This window comes from Perna viridis, chromosome 2, assembly GCF_037379345.1.
Source record: "Perna viridis isolate PV_CMFRI_1.1 ecotype Kerala chromosome 2, ASM3737934v1, whole genome shotgun sequence".
Lineage (NCBI taxonomy): Eukaryota > Metazoa > Mollusca > Bivalvia > Mytilida > Mytilidae > Perna > Perna viridis.
This window is the reverse complement of record NC_142446.1, coordinates 9,471,229-9,491,291: the sequence shown is the minus strand read 5'-3', so window position 1 is coordinate 9,491,291 and position 20,063 is coordinate 9,471,229. Positions and strand designations below refer to the sequence as shown.

General features: G+C 31.6%; 1 protein-coding gene across 8 annotated transcripts in view; it reads left to right on the top strand.

Annotated features, from left to right (window-relative positions):
* The window catches only part of LOC148623566 (phosphofurin acidic cluster sorting protein 2-like), a 70,257-nt gene that overhangs the window by 27,423 nt on the left and 22,771 nt on the right, over nucleotides 1–20,063 (top strand). For 6 of the 8 annotated variants that reach the window (XM_088565467.1, XM_088565465.1, XM_088565463.1 and 3 more), the window contains exons 11-18: nucleotides 545–727; nucleotides 6,759–6,863; nucleotides 7,366–7,472; nucleotides 9,354–9,508; nucleotides 10,531–10,641; nucleotides 11,491–11,593; nucleotides 14,181–14,223; nucleotides 17,912–17,951. In XM_088565467.1, coding sequence (XP_088421593.1) covers nucleotides 545–727; nucleotides 6,759–6,863; nucleotides 7,366–7,472; nucleotides 9,354–9,508; nucleotides 10,531–10,641; nucleotides 11,491–11,593; nucleotides 14,181–14,223; nucleotides 17,912–17,951 — 847 coding nt within the window. The remainder of the gene's footprint in view (nucleotides 1–544; nucleotides 728–6,758; nucleotides 6,864–7,365; nucleotides 7,473–9,353; nucleotides 9,509–10,530; nucleotides 10,642–11,490; nucleotides 11,594–14,180; nucleotides 14,224–17,911; nucleotides 17,952–20,063) is intronic. The other 2 variants (XM_088565469.1, XM_088565468.1) reach the window with 1 other exon arrangement.

Genomic DNA, 20,063 nt, shown 5'->3' with positions numbered 1-20,063 from the left:
AGAGAGGTTTGTGTCTCCCACATGAGAGACTTTCTCGAAGAAGGATATGGACCCAAATAGAGGGAGTCTTCTTCTTTAAGAGGGAGGGTTAACAGGTATAAAATCACAAGAAACTGTTATCTCATCAGTAATACTTCTCAATGGACAAATCACAAGAAACTTTTATCATATCAGTAATACTTCTCCGAAGACAAATCAAACGAGACTTTTATCTAATAGCAGTGATTCTAGTTCTTAGTGAAGTCTTCCTATGTATTTGCCATCTGGTGTAGTAACATTTGACAGATATTGTTAATTATGGTTATGACTTGTGAGTGACCCTGAATCTTACTATTAACTATTGTTAATGTTTATGTTGTTATGCTTGAATATGAGCTGATGTGGATGTATAGCTTAGTCTTTTTATTTAATAATCACTTATAAATGAAGTTACAGTGCATGTGCTAAAGTTTGCTTACTAATATAACTGTTTGCTTGATGAGTATTGTGTCTGTGAGAATTTTATTGTCATATTCATGTATGTATGTTACATTTGATTGGTCAGGAACAGGAAATTGATGCTGAGCACTTAGTCAGTGCACCTGTTACACCTGAAATTCATTCAACTTCCCGATTTTTACCAAAACACTCAATATATCGCCCAAGAAGCCGTTCATACAGAGAGAAAAAGAAATCTGTGGAGAATATGCCTAGACGACATAGTACGGGTTTAGTCAACCAGAACCTGGTGTGTAATAGTTTGATGTGATATATCAATAATATATACATTATCATCACAACTGTTCTTAGATAAACAATGCATGTTAAAAAATTCTAGACTTTACTCATTGTAAATAACTTGTTTATCTACTGATAACTCTGTACTATGGAGAGTATTGAACTTTAAATTTCACAGGGTTAAGAAGTTAGGTTATAAGATGCAATCTTATCTCCTGGTAGAACAATTTTAAATGTTCAGTTCATGTGGAGTCCTCAAGGGTCTGAAACAGGATTGTTTTAACTGATTTCCATGCAAGTGGTTTTTCAGGCTGCTGCAGTGGCTCAAGGCTCTTGTTAAAACCTATTGGAAAACAAATTTAAATCAACCTCATAGGTGTTATTTGTTAAGGTAACTTTGCAAAACTTAATTGCTTTACTTGGATATAAAGGTTTTGTATTTGACATCACTGTGGTGTTTGTCTACTTATGTGAATTAAAAGTTTGTATGGATTTTGAATTTTTTTGGTTGATCAAACATTGAAAACTGTTAATACTTCAAGCAGTACTTTGTTTTTAAAAGCTTAGCAGGAATGCTGTATTTGGTAAATTGTCTACTTTATGCCCAGCATATTTGAAGAAGATGTAAACATTTTATGAACAGGACAGACCCTGCTTTTGTCTAGACACAATGAGCTGGATTTTGATGAGCTAGCTCATAAAGCAATAATATGTAAGAACATATTATCCTGTTCTGACACAGTATTCTGACTCAGAGCAAAGTAGTCACCACTTACCCATGACAAAAAAGCAACCACTTCAATATAAAACTCTTATAAAGTTATTTCTCAACTGATTCACTCCCCACTGGACTCCAATCTGGAGGCAAGCAAACTAACATTTTGACTCAAGAGTGAGTTTAATTACTAGTTAGTAGTTGAAAATTGAAAATGAAAATTAAGCTTTATAAATGTTTAAGTTTCATCTGATAATTCTATTAGTGAACTATGTTTATGAAAATTTGATTATAGTAACATGTTAAAAATTGATCGAAAGAAAAAACTGCATGGTTTTGATGATAATCTTTAACTATTATAAGAGTGAGTAGATGAATGTATAGCTATAGAGCTTGAATTTTACCCACCTGCAGCTTCTGGTGCTTTGGAATTGTTCCAATAAAAACAGTTAGGTAACATATAAATAACTCAGTTTAATGTTATCCCAACTTTCTTTCATCTGCTTTAAGAGCAATACTCTAGTCTCTATTAGGTTGGACTTGTATCACAATTATTTATTAGATTTATTGCATTTAAAACATTAATAGATACAAAGAAACTCTCAATGATGAAATGTTCATTAGATCAGGCCTTCAAAAGTATTCATTGGCTAGAAGTCGTAGAACACACAAATTGCACTTGAACAGCAAAATATGACTTTTTAGCTCACCAACCGTAGGCCATGTGAGCTGTTGCCATCACTTGGCGTCCGTTGTCGTCAACAATGATACAAAACTCTTCTGCTCTGAAACGACTTGACTAATTAGAATGACACTTGGTATGAATGTTCCTTGGGGTATCCTGCGTAGATCTGTTGTGGGAATTTTTTAACCATAAAAAAACATGGCCGCTGTTACTAAAAGTAGAACATAGGTTTCAGACAGTAGTTTTTCACATATATCTCCAAAACTGTTAGGTTTAGCTAAGTTTGACATGGGTAAAAGTATTCAGCATGATGAGATCTATCTCTTGTCAAATTTTGGTTTTATTCCGTTTAGCCATAGTGGAGTTAATGCCCTTTTTCAACGATTTTTGCTATTTTTAATGTTTTTTCTTTCAGAAGTCTTTTCCTCTGACACTACTTGACCAATTGAAACCAAACTTGGTATGAATGTTCTTTGTTGTATCCTGCATGGAACTGATGTGGGGATTTTTGATTTGAGTAAACAACGTGGCCACTGTTACTAAAAATAGAACATAGGGGTCAAACAGTAGTTTTTTTTTGCATATATCTCCAAAACCGTTAGGTTATGCTAAATTTTGACACGAGTAAAAGTGTTCAGCTTGATGAGATATATCTCTGGTCAAATTTTGGTTTTAATTCGTTTAGCCCTATTGGAGTTATTGCCCTTTATCAACAATTTTTGCTATTTTTAATGTTATTTCTTTCAAAAATCTTCTCCTCTGACATTATTTGATCAATTGGAACCAAACTTGGTATGAATGTTCCTTGTTGTATCCTTCATAGAACTGATGTGGGGATTTTTGATCAGTCAAAAAACATGGCTGCTGTTACCTACAATAGAACATAGGGGTCAGACAGTAGTTTTTCACATATATCTCCAATACGTTAGGTTAAGCTGAATTCTTTCTATAGCTGAAATGATCCTTGTTATTAGGATTACAATAGTCTTTAGGGACAAAAGTTGTCAGATGACTCCTTGTAGTAGTTATTGCCCTTGGTAGGTGAAAAATGACTTTTTTTTTTACAGTTTTCAGTCAATATCTTGAAAACTATGATAGATTAAAAGAAACTTTCTGTTGTTGAAATGATCCTTATGATAAGTCCTACCAAAGACTTCTTGAGTAAAATTGTTGGACAACTTCTTGTTAAATTCATTGCCTTTGAAAGGCAAAATTCAACCAGGTGAGCAATTCAGGCTCCTGGGAGCCTCTTGTTTACTTTTTTACTGTTTATTTTTTACTTTATATTTTTATATGACCACCAAAAAAAATTTTGCTGTACAATAATGGTATCACCTTATTGGGTTGTAGTTGGCATCCATTAACTTTAATTTATTTATGAAAACTTTAGTATAACAGTTAAAAGTTATCCAATATTTTTTTGAAATTGTAAGACATTGTTCCTATGAACATGGAGGGGCGCCCTATAGTTTTTTGAAGTTTTTTTCCCAAACCCTTTGGAAATAAGGAGCTAAAAGGGGGAAAATAGGTGTTTGTTGATCCAAATTTTATGATTCAGATATCATCCTGTTCCTTTTTAAACTTTGTTTTGAAAATGTTTACAGGGTAGGCTTATATTTAACCATTTTGGAGTTAAAGGTGTACAAATGTACAAAATTGGGCCACACCCAAAAAAATCAACTTTTTAAAAAATTTTTGGTCCGATTTTGAAATTTTGTTTATTGGATTCTTTATAAAAAATCCCTGCCTGATTGTTCAATCAGATTTCAGATATCTCTTACCAATTTCAATGTTATAAGGCTTCAAAGGTTCACACCCCAAAAAAATCTTTTTTTAAAATTTTTGGTACAATTTTGATTTTTTTTTATTGGGGTTCCTTTTGAATTTCTCAGTTAGATTTTAGATATCTCTTATTTTTGAGTAAAAAGGTGCCACATCCCAAAAAAAATCTCCTTTTGTATTTTTGGTCTTATTGTGAAAATTTTTAATTAATTTTCTAATTTGTGTTGTATTTTGTCCAAACTACAAATAATGAGGTACAAAGTGATCCATGAATGTACCCTGAAGCGAAACCTTTATACTTAAATTGAGTTTTAAAATATTGCACAATATTGTTTCCATAATGAACAATAACTCCCTATGCTTAAGTGTGTCAAAAACTAATATTGTGTCAACACTTGCCTCATCTCTTCAGGGTTCAACCACTGCAGTTATATCATGCTGTGCTCCACGTAGCTATTTATTGAAAGTTGAAGTATTTGTTGCACTGTTCTTCTCCAGCCATTTTAGAATTAAAGGCCTAAAAAGGGGGTAGATGTCCATATAATAACTCGTGAAAAAGTATATGGATCTCTGTGAAAAAAAATGGTGGTTCATTGATTTTTAGAATTTAACATTACTTACTAGGAATTAAGAGGTCAAAAAAGGGGATTGAAACATGTATTTTATAAAAATAAACTATATGTGTATGGATTGCTATGAAATTGTATCACAAGGTTTAATACTACTTAAATTAGGCTAGGAATGGTTTTGGGGTTGTTACCATATCCATGAAGGAATAAGGGACCAAAAGTGAACCAAAATTTGTCTGGTTTCTATGCAGTGACTTGAGTTAACGTGTATGAGATCTTATGAAATTGGTATGAAGTTCCACTGGACAAAAGAAAGGTTTTGATGGATATAATGGCCTTTACCTTTTAGGAATGAAAGTGAAGAAAAAAGGGACAGAAAAACTATGGCAGTCACCCAGTGTTGACAGTCTGATTTCTGCCCTGTGCTCTGAATGTCAAAGTGAAGGAATTGAATCAAGTGCGGGTAAACGGCGGGAGTCTATTTATCAATTGCTTATTTCCTCTGTCTGAAAGCTAATTTTAAAGTTCTTAGATCACTTTCGTTTTGGTCAGAATCATCACAATCCAAGCTAAGAATTTGTTCAAGTTTGAATGTCGTATCCATAGCTGTATCAATTCCTGAATCAATAATGTGCCCACCAGAATTTTTTTTACCAGTTAAGCAATACATTTTATTAATTGGGAGAGTGTTGGAAGTGGAAAATATCCACACACAGATCACTAAATAAATATTTTTTCCTGATTTGTTAGTTTATATTACATGTACATGTATATGTATGAAGTACAATATTTTTATAGTATTGTTATTTGTCTGTTCCTCTCCCATCAGTCAATACACTTCAAGAAAAAATAATTTATTGTTAATGTATCTGATATAAATATATTATTACTATTACAGACTATTTAAGGAATGACTGTTTTATTTTTTCGGTCTATGAAGAAATAACTCCAATCTCATGGTCACACTAAATAACCTGTGTAGCATGGTATTTTCCAGTGTGCACCATGGGCATTGAGGTTCTTTCAAATAGACAGAAAAATATAACAGTCATTCCTTATAATTAAATTAAAGTATCAAAATTTAACAAGTAAATCATTACAAAAGTTTGATGTCAGTCACTACAAAATTTTGTCTATGAGATGATTGACAAAATTTGTTATCCAATCAGAAACCGTTTTACTTATGAAATTAAAAAAATATTTATTTTCAAAAGATGATGGTAATTTTAAGGTATTTTATGTAAACATTTTGTGTAGATCCATTAATAAATCTGTTTACTCTTTTTGAGGCTTTCTCAGATCAAGTGCAAAGTCAGAAATAAAATTAAACTTCTTTCATAAACTGACTGTTTCATTTTTAAGTGAAACAAATTTAAACAAGGAACAAGTGGGTGAGTACTGTAGGGCTTGTTTTGCCTCCTTTTGTGGTTGCTAGAAGATGCCATTAAATCCCAATTAGGGTGATATATGTGAAAACCATTTATTTTTTGTTTACAAATAATAGAATAGTAGGGTGAAGAAAAAAATTAAACATACATCTAGATTATCTACACTTTCAGACTGACAACAGTAACAAGGTATAGAAAATCTGTACAATAATGAGATAGGAATAACTATTCCTGAAACCATATAATTTTGTTTCTAATGTTATCATATTTCAAATGATATGGTTTGCAGAATCTGAAAACATGGGATATTTCTTCTGGAATGTGTTCGAATTATTTATGTTATTGATCAAGGCATGTAGCTGATCTAAAAGATGCTTACTAAAAGTATTTATCCTTTTCTTCTATTTATTTTATTGGTTGGATAAATTTCATGGTTCTTGGCTTCATGTGTTTTCTAATGTTTAATTTCGTCCTCACCTGTATCAGGTATTTAAGTAGTTATCCAATCATTCAAAAGGTACATTTTTTATTGTTAATATGTTGTTTAGAATGATTATAAAAATTCATCATAGATTTCTTCTAGTGGAGGGAATGAATCAATAGAATGCATCAATTTTTTTAAGGGGAGTTTACTCCAGCACATTCTATTTAAAATTTCACTTCTAATATCTTTTACTAGAAAGCTTCATACAAAATATCATAGTTCATTTTATAAATAAAATGCTTAAAGCTTTCGTCTAAATTTACAGTATGTGAAAGTTTTCCAACTGAATCACTTTATTCTTACATAGACAGCTACTTACCAATACAAAAATTGGGAATGTATTACAGTGCATCAATATTTGACTTTTCATATGACTTATTTTATTACTCAGTTCTTAGATTTGTGTTTTAATTTTCAGCCAAGGAAAGCTTTATTGGAACAGTTGAGTACTGTTTTAGCAGGGTCAGATGACCAATTACCAGAGAATATTATTCTAGTTAACACTGCTGATTGGCAGGGCCAGGTATAAACTTAATATAATTCTACTAAGCATGGTGTGTCCATACATTCTCCAACTGTTTAAGGTTTGACCTCTGTGGATATAATTTAACTGTGCCCTGTATATTATATATCGGCTTATTTTAGTGTTTCCATACAGAGTGAAATTGTAAACTTGTAAAAAGTGTGGAATTAATGGGTCTACATTGATATTTTTTCATACTTTTGGCTTAAATATAAAAAAATAAATTTATATTTAGTGAAAAAATTTAAACAGGTAAATGGAGTTACACTTCATTCAACAGTGCCAATGCTATTCAACAGCTTGCTGAAGTAGTTATTGCCATTTTTATTTCACATACTTTATTTAAGAGAAAAATGGCAAGTAGGTAAATAGTGTAGAATCACAATTTTGGATTAATATAGAACTAGTATCACTTCAAGGAATTTTTATTTTATTGGTAAAGGTCAACATTTGATACTCAGTTTAGTACTGGTATTGTAGAAATGTCTTTTTTCGTTTACAGTGTTTCTTACAAAAGTTACAAGAGAAACAGTTTAAGGTTATATGTACCTGTGGTAACGCCGATGTCAAAGCTGCTGTTAGTAATCTTGTCTCCAAAATACAGAAATTGTAAGTACATTTATATTTATAAATCATACTTTAACATCCTAGAATGTGAAGGTTTTGGTTTAGGTAAGACATTGAGGATTACCCCAACTTATAAATAAGCAGAAATTTAAAGTCAAGTGACATAGAAGATAGGGCTAGAATCAACAAATACTTGAATGAATCTATCTAATTCATATGTATTGGTCTTCATGTTAATAAAGCTGGCTGAACTGCCTCAGAGGTCTCAGGATAGTATGCTCACTCAAGGGCAGGAGGTCCTGGATTTGATGCCCAGCTGAGTCACACCAAAGACTTTTAAAAAGGTAGTCACTGCTTCTCTGCCAAGCATGTGGTATAAGGGGATAGAGTGACAACTTGTTGCCTCAGAGTCAGAATAATATGTCTGTGTGGAGATATACCTACCTGTGAGCTGTTGGTTCTGTGAGCCAGCACAATAAAGATCTGGCTCAGTATGTCGGACTAGTATAAAGCAGGGTCTGTTCTATTGATCAGTTGTTTTTGTCAGTTTATGAAAGATGATAGCTGAAGTTTGGATTTTTAAGTGACTGAATTATTACAATTTATGTTATAGAACAGTTTTTATCTTCAGATCCATTTTCAAGTGTTTACTGTTTCTGAGTTTTCCTTCTATACTGATATCTGTTAAACCTGCCATTACATTGTTTACTTTAAATTATCTTCAAAATAAGGCTGTTTTCCCTTAAGAAAGTTTCCCAATTTGTCTGAATAATGTCTCAATAATGAGGGCATTGCCACTATGGCAATCAGTCTGTCTGTAACTAATTGTGTTTAGACTGTTTCTTTGTTGTCTTTTGATTTATGCTTTGGATATTTTGCATGAGGGAAGATTAGTTCAAGACAATGTGTCATGTACCATTTTGATGAACTTATACCTTGAACTTTGACCTCAAGGTCAAATTTAGGATTTAGATTGATTGATTGTAGGGGTTTAATGCCCAGGATTTTGCAATTTGTGTCCAAAATGTAACTTTGTTGTCTTTTAGTGTATGCTTTTGATATTTGGCATGAGGGAAGATCAGCTCAAGATAATGTGTTGCATACCATGATTGGTGACCTTTGACCTCTACTTTGACATCAGTCAAATTAGATTTTAGCATGACAGATGCATGCTTGGCTGTTACATTTTTTGTCTTTTTGTGTAGGCTTTTGATATTTAGTTACAAGGTTGATAAGCTGAGGACAATGTGTTACATGTGTGTTACATACCATGGTTGGTGACCTTTGACCTTTAACTTTGAAGTCAAGGTTAAATTAATGATTTTTGCACAACTGATTCATATGTGGATTGTAATAAGTTTCTTGTGTACAGGATTTTTACCACAGTGGAGCCCACAGAGATGGATTCCATCTCAATGATATATAGTTGTCCCAAATAAGATTAATTATTTCCCAATAGGTAGTTAAAGTGCAGGAATTTTGTATTTCTTTTAAAAATTATACTGATTATTTGTTTTTCCTCAATAAGATTTTAGACTTTACAAATTCAAGTTATTGTACTGTTATTCCAAATTTTCCAATTAAAAAAAGTTATGATATCAGGGATTGAATTTCAGAATTTTTTTCACAAGCTAAATTTAGCAAGCACTGAAAATTTACACTCGTTAAATTTAAGTTTTTTGGGTTATTTCTGGACTTAACCTATATGACATATAAAATTCCACCAGCAAATTTTAGCAAGTGGAAATTTCTAATACCAAAATTGAATTTCAACTTGCATTTAGCAAGTATTTCCCCTTAAATTCGATCACAGGATATACATTTTCCAAATTAAAAGAGGATGGGGCAGTTTTGAAGAAGCTGCTTTATCTTTATATGCACATACTGGTAGTACAATTTGGTAATTGGATGATTTTTTTTCAGTTGTAATACAAATCCCAAGAAACCTAGCCCAGTGAAAATTGTGATAGCAGGTGCAGATGGTTATGTTAACAGTGTTTTACGACCTTATGTAGAACAGTTTTCAGCAAAACCCCCAGATTGGCAGGGTTATGTTAGATTCCTGGTCATTCCATTTGGTAAGTCAATAACCCCAGATTGGCAGGGTTAAGTTTTGTTCCTGGTTATATCAATTTGTAAGTGAATATGCCCTGATTAGCAGGGATATGTAGGATTCTTGGTCATACCATTTGGTATTTTGGTGACATTATCCTATTGCATGCTTTTAGTTAATTTTCTAATGTTAGATGGAAAATAATGACCATATAACAAGAATAGGTATGGTATAGATGTCAAAGAGACAAGCCCACCAGTATGAAAATGTCAGCCCAAGGCCACCCATTGGTCTCAAATGAACAAATTATTTACAGTATATTTATGCAGCATATTATATAATCAGAATGTATTTTTTTTTCTTTCAAAGAATGAATACATATTTTTTTCTGTCCTCTAATGGTATCATCATCTGGTCGTTTGTCGTCATTATTGTTGGCATCTATTAACCATAGTTTATTTACGATAACTTATTTAAGTCATATCAAATTTTAACACATTGCTCCTAGGGACATGGTGGAGGGCCTTATAGTTTTTTTTAGGTTTTTGCCCCACCCCTCTTTGAAATAAGGGACTTTCATTTACTGTTTTTGAGATAATGAGGTACAAAAAGATTCATGAAAGTACCCTTAAGCAGACTTATACTTAAATGAATTTCAAAATATTGTGCAATACTGTGTCCAAATGAGTTGTTGTGTCCATAATGAACTGTAAGTTCCTATGTTTAGTGTGTCAAAAACTAATATTGTATCCACACTTTCCTGAAATGGCCTGAGTTCAACTGGCTACAGTCATATCATGCTTCGCTCAGCAATGCTTTTTATTTTTATTGGATTCCTTATGAAAATCCCTGCCTGCATTTTCAATCAGGTTTCATATATCTCTTATGGGTTTTGAGTTAACCCGAAAAATCAGAAATTTTATTCATTAGTGAGTTAAATTTGTCCTGGCATTATTTGACAGTGATTTTCATTTTAGTTTACAAGGGAATGATGCAAGCATTTCATTTGGTTAAAAAAATGTTAATATAATAATTGATGTTTTGCAGGTAATAGTTCTATAGGTCGATACCTTGGTGCATTAGATTCAACATTTTCATCCTTGTTCCTAGATACTTTATGGAAAGATACATTTGAGAAACCTGAGTCAGTCAAACTAGGTAAAAGAAGTACTTCATATTACTTAAGGCCATAATAAAAAAAAATCCTATATTCTCATCCCCATGATAGAGCTGTTTCTATACATTTGTGCTGGTAAAATAAAGCATAAGTAGATGATGACAACAGTAGGTGTCTGGCATGTAGAAGCATTTTTTTTTAAATCCCACCTCCCAAATTTTTCGAAAGGTTGGATGAGAATCTTAAGAACTTTTTTATTTTGGCCTTACTGTATGTTTTGTTACATTTTCATTTTACCACAGCAAAAACAAAATTGTGGCCATTTAATGGTATCAGTCTATCGTTGTCAGCGGCATTGTCATCCTGCATACCTAGACTATTGATTTACAGACAATAACTTGAGTATAAGTGTATGGATCTTTATGAAGTTATTCCTCAAGGTACCATAAAAGGCATTTTGGGATTGATTTTTGAGGTTGTGACTTCTAAAGATTAGGAATTTGGCACCAAAATAGTGCCGAAACAAGCATTTTTCATGATATTCAGCAATAACTTGACTAAAAGGGAATGAATCTCTATGAAATCATACCATGAAGCTATATAGTGCCATATATCGAAAGGAAGGATGGGATACTGCTGTATATATAAAAGAACACAATTATTGAAAAAAAATCATAGTGTTCTTTGCTTCCCAAGTAAATTCAAATATAGAGAACTAAGGTACTTCTCATAGAGTTAAAAGATTTTTAATCCTGATACATTTAAAATGTTTTGAATTTTCACTTTTTATCTCCCATTTATACATGTATGTTAGTCAAAATTTCAAATAATGCCATAAACAAAACTTAATTAATTGAATTAATGATTTAATTTTAAGAATATAATTGTAGATTCCCAGGAAATTATCAACAGAGTGTCAAAATATATGAGTACTGCCAGTCATCTGCTACACATACCTATAGCTGAAGCTATGGTTATGTCCAAGGGAAAAAGGTAAATATTACATTGTAGGGACCTAGTAATGGTGTCCATCTGTCCATCAGTTAGTCTGCCTGTACATCATGCTTATCATGTGGATGCAACTCGTTTGAAACCTCTGGTTGGATTAAGTTCAGATTTTGTAGTATTGTTAGGCATGTTACCAACCGTATTCTTCTGTGTATTTCACGCATCTGTGTATTCTTTAATGCTCCACCACACACAGGTGAAGAAGTTATAATTAGACGACTTGATTTGAGAGAACAATAAGTAGCTAGTCGTGGTTTTCCGTACAAACTATGAAATGCAAGGAAATGGAATTGATGGATAAAACAATTATTAACTAGCAGTAAAACTTTATTTGTTTATTTTACATAAAACTGTTCTAAAAATACATTGGCTCAATGTTGTCTTTAGTTGACAACTTCGGTTCTGATTCCCAAAAATTACGGACCTGAAATTTATGTCTCTAGAAAAAATCTAGAAACTCATTGTTTTGGTGTATACTGCACATCCTTCTTCTGGAGCAAAGAATAAGTTGAAAAAAAGTGTGCGGTATACAAGGAAGAATACGGTAGTTGTTCATTCTGCACAGCTATCTTGATTTGACAAGTTTAACAGGAGAAACTTTTCTTTTTCCTGCATTGAACACTTTTGTGACAATCTCTGTTACTGATGGATGAATTTTTACTCTGCTTTATACGACTGTTATGCTCAACATATATTTGATCATACTGCATCCCCATTTTGATTCAGCAAATTTTGCATTGAAGACTTTTGTTACAATTTGTGGATGCAACTTGCCTGTTACTTCTGGATGGACTTTGCTCAAATTCTTTTAGGCACAATACTTAGTCGATCATACTACACAGCTGTTTTGGTTCAACAAATTTTACAGTAGTATTAGACTGCTAATCCTTACAAACTACTGAATGCAATTAAAAGGATGATTCAGGCATTCTTTATTACTTGATACTATTTTGCACCTTCAATATAAGATTTTAATCTGAACAATAGTTGTGGTTTTCTGTAGGAATTTGTTGACTTTGTTTTTTAAATCAGGAGGAAGAGAGTATCACTATATGAGCTTTCTTCTTTATAAAAAAAACTCACAGTATTTCTAGTTTGTTTGTAATATTGGAGTTGATTTATTGTGGTTTTTTTATTGATTAATTTCTTATTGGTTTCTAATTTTGTTGCCTTTGTGGACATATATCCTCTTTGGCTATAGAGATAATTCCTAGTCTTGTCATATGTTGTTAATGTGTTATATCTCCATATTATATAGCTATTTCAGTGATTTACATTTTAAGTTTCCAAACTTGCTGAGATGGGGTCTAGCATTCTTGTTTTGATAGAGGTCTTCAATAACTTGTGTATATCTTTGCTTAAAGCTGCATTAGCTGCCAAATTTGTTCAGTTTTGATTCTACTGAATTTTGCTGATTCAATGAAATAAGTTTGTAGTAATGCAATTGAAGCAATAAATGTTGATAATACCTACAGAATATTTTGAAAACAACGTTTTTTAATCAGAGAAGTTCGATAACTCTGGTCTAATTATTTTTCACCATTTCATCCAAAGATTGCTGACAGGACATACACCTGGGTTCAAAAGACTTTAACCTTGGTAAAAAAAAAATAATAACAGATACACAGGCGAGGACGTGTCTTGTTTTCATTTCATTTCATCTATTTCTTGATTAGTTTTCAAATAAATGATGACCATATTTGAGCTACTCTATATCACAATACATAAATTTCAAAAGGATCCTTGCGTTATATTCGAAGTTTTTTCTTTTACAGCTTGAGTACGTCGGTCTTCCTTGCCGTTGAATTACCACTTCCGCTTTGCAATCAGATTTGTTTCTAAAGAAACACATACACGGATTAAGGTCACCAGAAGTCACATGCACACAAATTTATCTATATTGATTTTTTGTCTTGCAAGACAATAAATGCATAGACACCAATTTCATGTATTTAATGCATATTATTTATGGATATCAAATGAAATTAGACAGGAAAGTACAATTTATTAGAAATAATTCTAAGTTGAGGCATATTTCAACAGAAACAGAAATTTATGAAAATGACAGCTAATGCAGCTTTAAGTTTACCAAGTTTACAATGTCTTGAATTGGATATTTTTTATGTAACTTGACTGTAGTATTATTTTTTATTTAAAAATATTAAGAGAAATAGGCTATAACAGCCAAGTACTATTACAGTGAAGATGATATTTCAGGAAATTCAGTTTCATGTGCCCATAAAGTTGTTCAATCATTAAAGGAAAATTAAATCTACTATTAACTTTTTTCCACACAATTTTTGGTACTAAATGCAGTTTGACAGGGTTTTATGAATCTTATTCCCTTAATATTTTTTTTAACATTCACTACATTAATACATGAAAATATCCTACATTGTATGACAGAAAATAAGCAGTCCGGGATAGGACCTAGATACATTTTTCATCTTGTATGGTTTATGGGAACCAAGTTACCCAAAATTATATATGTGCCAGAAAGCATGCTAAATTGTGATCAGATCTAATACATATCAAATGCATCATAGTCATAATTTTGGTTTTTTATTTCCAGTGGTGATGAAGAGTCTTGCCAGAACTTTATTCCATTTTTCAGTGTAAGTGCATTAGTTTAATTTATCTCTGTATTATTTTTTATTTTTAAGTTCATTGTATAAGAAGAATTTACATTTTAGAGTTCCATCAAAGTGAACTGGTCAATATTAAGGATTTTACCTAAAATATTACTTCCAGTTTTGTTGTAAATATATTTTATACTGCCATCAAATTTTGAAAAATGTTTTTAATAAATGATATGTTGCATCTGTGCATTTACCTAATTTCTAGTAAAAATACTACAGTCGAACCTCGTTAAGTTAAAGTCGAAGCACCTGTTAAAAATATTTGAGTTATCTGAGGTTTGAGTAATCCATGGTCTAGTATAACCCAGAAATGTATTGGTTGGCGATTGTTTCTGCTTTTACATGATTTGTTGTACTTGTACATATACTTCACTTTATCAGGGTATTTTGTTATGTCTTGAGTATTGTATAGGAAGATATTTCTGTTTGTTGTATATCATGTTTGAAATACTGAGTGAAGCTGAGTGTTTTGGGTAAAATTTGTGTTTATTTTGTATACATCAAAAATGTTGTTAGTACATAACATGCTGCATTTTTTAAATTTCTCAATACTAGAAGTATTGTCATAAGATGTGCACTACATTACAACAATATAAATGGCAGATATAATAGCGAAACAAACATAGTAATGGAACTACACTTACTATTGTAGTTAAGTGATCAGAAATAAATTCAACAAATAAAACTCATCTGTAATATTTTTATTATTATCAAAATCTTCGATATCACTGTTGGTGTGAATTCCAACGTGTGATTATACCCCACGCAATGAAGTATAATGTTTTTGACCCTTCCATCCATCAGTCCATCTTCAGTTTTCCGTACTTTTTTTTAAATGCTAGCAGACATTGACATGATTTTTGGTATATAAGTTCACCATGATAAGTTACAGGTCAGGTTTAAATTTCCTTCCACTTCAATGATTTTTAGCGAAATTACGGGCCTTGAACTAAGCAAAATTTACGGAAATAACAGTTTTCTGGACTTTTTTTTTTAACGCTTGCAGATATTGACATAATTTTTGGTATATAAGTTCACCATGATAAGTTACAGGTCAAGTGAACATTTTGTTCTGCTCAGATGATTTTTACCGAAATTATGGGCCTTGAACTTAGCAAAATTCACAGAAAGAATAGTTTTCCAGACTTTTTCTATATGTTTGCAGATATTGACCCGAATTTTAGTATATAAATTCACCATGATAAGGTACTGGACAAATGTGTAGTTGATTCAGCTCCGATGATTTTTATCGAAATTACGGGCCTCAAACATATCTAAATTCACAGAAACTTTTTTCTAAATGCTTTATAGAATATGGTTATGATAGTTACAGGTCAAGTAAACATTTTGTTTCACTACGATGATATTTACTTTGGATTAACTAAAACTCAAAAGAAATCACAGTCTGGAGTTTAAAACTACCATTCTGAGTAACAGAATTTAGTTAGAAGATAAAGGTCTAAAGCCTAAAAAAACACTCATTCCTTTTTTATCGGGGTCCTTCTACATGTATTTCTCTTATGAACAAATTTACTTGAGTATCCAACATTGGGACGCATGGGGTATATGAGCGTGCTCAGTAAGGTTCTTTGATTAATAAAATTTGTTTCTTATCACTACAAAAGTTATTAATGAAATACAAGCGTCTAGCCATTGTAAGTGTCAACAAGTAATTGCATACGCCACCCTGAACATTGTAAAAACAAACTTTGATCATGGTTTTTAATCAGTTTTCACACTAATTAGTTTACTTCAAGACTTTTGAATAATTCAATCTCTAAGTCCTATCGAGGAACGAATTGAAAACTTTGAGTTGTCTGAGACTACGATTCATCCAAGTTCAAGTCATCCGAGGCAAAATTGTATTCAAGTAGGAAGATTTTTGCTGGGGCTTTGAAATTATACTCATCGTCACAAATATAACATATCATTCAAATTCAAAACGAAAATTGGTCTACAGTTTTATTGACACCTATTGATATCTTAAATGTGTTAAATAATTTGCTCATTCATATTTCAAAACGGCTACATCGTAAAATGCGAATTGTTCAAATCTGATGACATTTTAAATCCAGATCACAATATTTACATTGTCAAATCAGCTCAGATTTTGTTACGAAGACGATTTTTGGTTGTTGGTAGGTTGATGAAAAACAAAGATTTACCGCCTTATTTTGTGTCAAAAATTATTCTGAAGGTTATCGACCCTACATAATAGTTGTTTATTTTCAAATTCGTGACAAATAACATTTTTGTCAACATAGAAATTAAAAAATACAATTATCAGAATTTTGTCAACTATCAGCTTTTAACAACAAAAATGGCGGAATTACAATGGAATTTCTCATAAGGAATTATTGAATGTATTATTAACTGCATATCAATCGTAAGTACTGATTTTTGGTTTTTATAAAATGAGAAATGCTTAACGAATAAAAAGACAGACAACTCTGCCTCAATGAAAGAACACTGAAGAAAATTTTGATTAAATCGAAGACAGGCTTGAACTGATGTCGAGTATAGTTTGAGTTATCCAAGATTTTTACTCATGAGTTTGATGCATGAAGGTTCAACTGTATTTTTCTATGAATGACATTTTGCTCACAATTTTGTAATAAATCCTCCAATTTAATGTAACGTATAGTTTTTTAGTTTTCGTACATTTGTCAAATGTCAAAATAAAATGTAAAATTTAAATGATAAATTGAAACCTACTTGATTTTTGATTGGATTTTCAGACAGACCAAAGAAAGAAATATCTGAAATTTCTAAGACAAATACATAACTTATTGCCCTTCAGATTGAAGGAGTGTATGTATGTATTTACCTCCAAATCAGCCAAGAGAAAATTATATTGATTTTATATGCATAATTACATATTTTATGCTCATGAAATAAGTTTTTTATGAACAATTTTCTTTACTATAGCTAAGCATTGAGGAAGTAGTCATAATAAGGTCCTTCAAAACAGTAAATAAAAAACAAACATAGACTGATGTGTATTGTCCATTCCTAGGTATTTACCAGTTTAGAAGAACTTGCTGGTAATATCATCTTTTTGAAGATAATAAACATTTTATAAACAAGAAATGTTTGTACCTAATTGGCCTAATAAAACATCTGAAACCAATCATGATTTGAAGTCCTTGATATTTTGTAAGTACTTGTGTACTCGAACACATGTGACACAAACAACTGTCAAAACTACCACACAAAAAAAAACATGGTTTACTGTAAGAAAAGTGTTTGTCTTTGTGTAACAAAGTATAGCTCATTATACCCCCACCTTGTATATAGTGATAGAGGGTGTCTGTATTTCCTTCCATGACAGTGGGATGCCCAGTTCTTATCCATTACTGTTCCTATACTAATGAATATTTTAATGAAACTTTCACAGAATCTTTATTACATACTTCCATTGTGCATATCCTACTTGGGATATTGATCCAAATCAATTTGGAAGTCGAATGGTGCATTGAATTGGAGAGGGGGAAATCATTTTAGTGAGCATTGCTATTAGTTTTTGTAGTTAAAATTCATAATTAATTGTCATGATGTATCATAACGATATTTTAACTTCCATACATGTACCTGCTTTTCTAAATAAGTTGTAATACAACACAAGCTTTGTCTTACCTTCACTTTAGTATTTTTTTTTTTACAGGAAGTGAAAATAGGAAATCCTGAATCATCAAATGCCTCAGGTATGTTAAATATAGAATAGGCATAAGTGTGGTTGACATATGTTATAATAACTAGATCTTTCCATTTAAAAACTTTATCTATAATCTGTTGTAATTTCATAGTATAATGGGAAAAAAATCTTTAAAAATCAGATTTTCATCAATTTAATGAATTTTTGGCAAACACATTTCAAACATCATACAAATTCTGAAATCATTAAATGTAAACAAAAATAGAAACCATGTGTTTTTTATATATAATTAGCTTGACATGTGCTTCATGCATTATGGGCTTTTGTTATCAAAATAGGTCTTGTCATGCTTAAAATAGACCAAAAGCACATGATTTTAGGTAGGTTTTTTTGTTTTTTTTTGTTTTTCTTTACCTGCATTGCCAAAGGTGAAAGCTGATCTAAGAGTTAGTCACTCCATCTGTCTGTCCATCCGTCCATTACACTTCAGCTTGTCTTGCAATTCCTCTGAAATTACTAAACAGAAATTCCCGTAACTTGGTATGTAGCAAGAACACCATATGTAGTTGTGCATATCATCAGCAATTTTTTATTCTTGAACTTTTATGGGAGTTATTGCTCTTTGAACTTAGAAATCTTTTTATAATCATCATGTATCAGCTTTGTCATTACAACTCTAGAACTACCCCACAGAATTTCATGAAACTTGGTATGTAGCAAGAACACCTTATGGTAACAATAGTGCAGTAATGTCTCCTCAGTATTCAGCCAGATTTTTACCCCAACATGAAGCCCAGGAGAAAAAACAGAAACATTTACAATTGGTGGATAATAAAAAAGATATTTTCATGAAAAAATTTACTAACAGTAAGGAACCAAAAGTATCGAATTTGGAACTAGTAGCCCATGTATGTGTATTTTATGGTCATTTAAGGCTTAGGTTGGCTACTGAAAAATTGAAAAAAGTATCCCCCTTTATGAGCCTTAATTTATGGACAGAAACGCTGCATGACATGGTGGTTTTATTTCAAAATTTAAAGGATATATTGGTGTATTTTAGCAACATTGGTTAGATAAGAGAAATTTCACCCAGATCTATTTTTAGATTTTAGTGGAAGTCAGGACCCCCAAATGGAAATAGCATTGTGAATAATTGTGCTCTTGTATAGCAAAATGCCATTTTTTACATTATTATAGATAAAAAAATATTCTATGGCAACAGTACTAAGCATTTAGTGTGAATTTAAAATTTATGTCTTTGTATGCCCCGTACATCGCACGGTTGTTATTCTATAGTCTGTTTCTTCTATGCAATTTTCCCTTTCAAATAATGGTTGTGCATAGATTTGTTACACCACCAAAAGTATACATAATTTCTTGACATCATGTTGCATGTTTTAACACATGTGAATAACAATCAAGAGAACTGATGTAAAAAGAAATCAATGTGAATGCTATAAAAACACAGGAAATTGCCATTTTGCAATTTCATATTTTTACCGTAAAACATGAAACTACCCAACAGAATTTCATGAAACTTGATATTTAGCAAGAACACCATATGTGGTTGTGCATATTGTCAGGAAATTTTGGTTTCTCTGATTTTTGTTGGAATTATGGCCCTTTGAACTTAAAAATTTACTGGTTATTATCATGTATCAGCTTGTCATCACAACTTTTCTGAAACTACCCTACTGATTTTCATGAAACTTGTTACATGTATATAGCAAAACACCATATGCAGTTGTGCATATTGTCAGGAAATTTTGATGCTTTGATTTTTTGTTGGAGATATGGCCCTTTGAATCTACTGGTAATCTTCATGTATCAGATTGTCATCACAACTACTCTGAAACTACCAAACAGAAATTACTGAAACTTTGTATTAATCAAGAACGTCATATGTAGTTGTGTATATTATCAGGGAATTTTCATTCTCGAATTTTTAAAGGAGTTATACCCCTTCGAACTTGGATATTTACTGAAAATCATTATGTATCAACTTGTCATTGCAACTCCTCTAAATCTCCCCAACAGAATTTATAAAACTTTTATATAGCAAGAACTCCATATGTTGCTTTGCATATTATCAGGAAATTTTAATTCTCCAATTTTTATGGGAATTATGTCCCATAGTTCTGTATATCTGTCCATAACACTT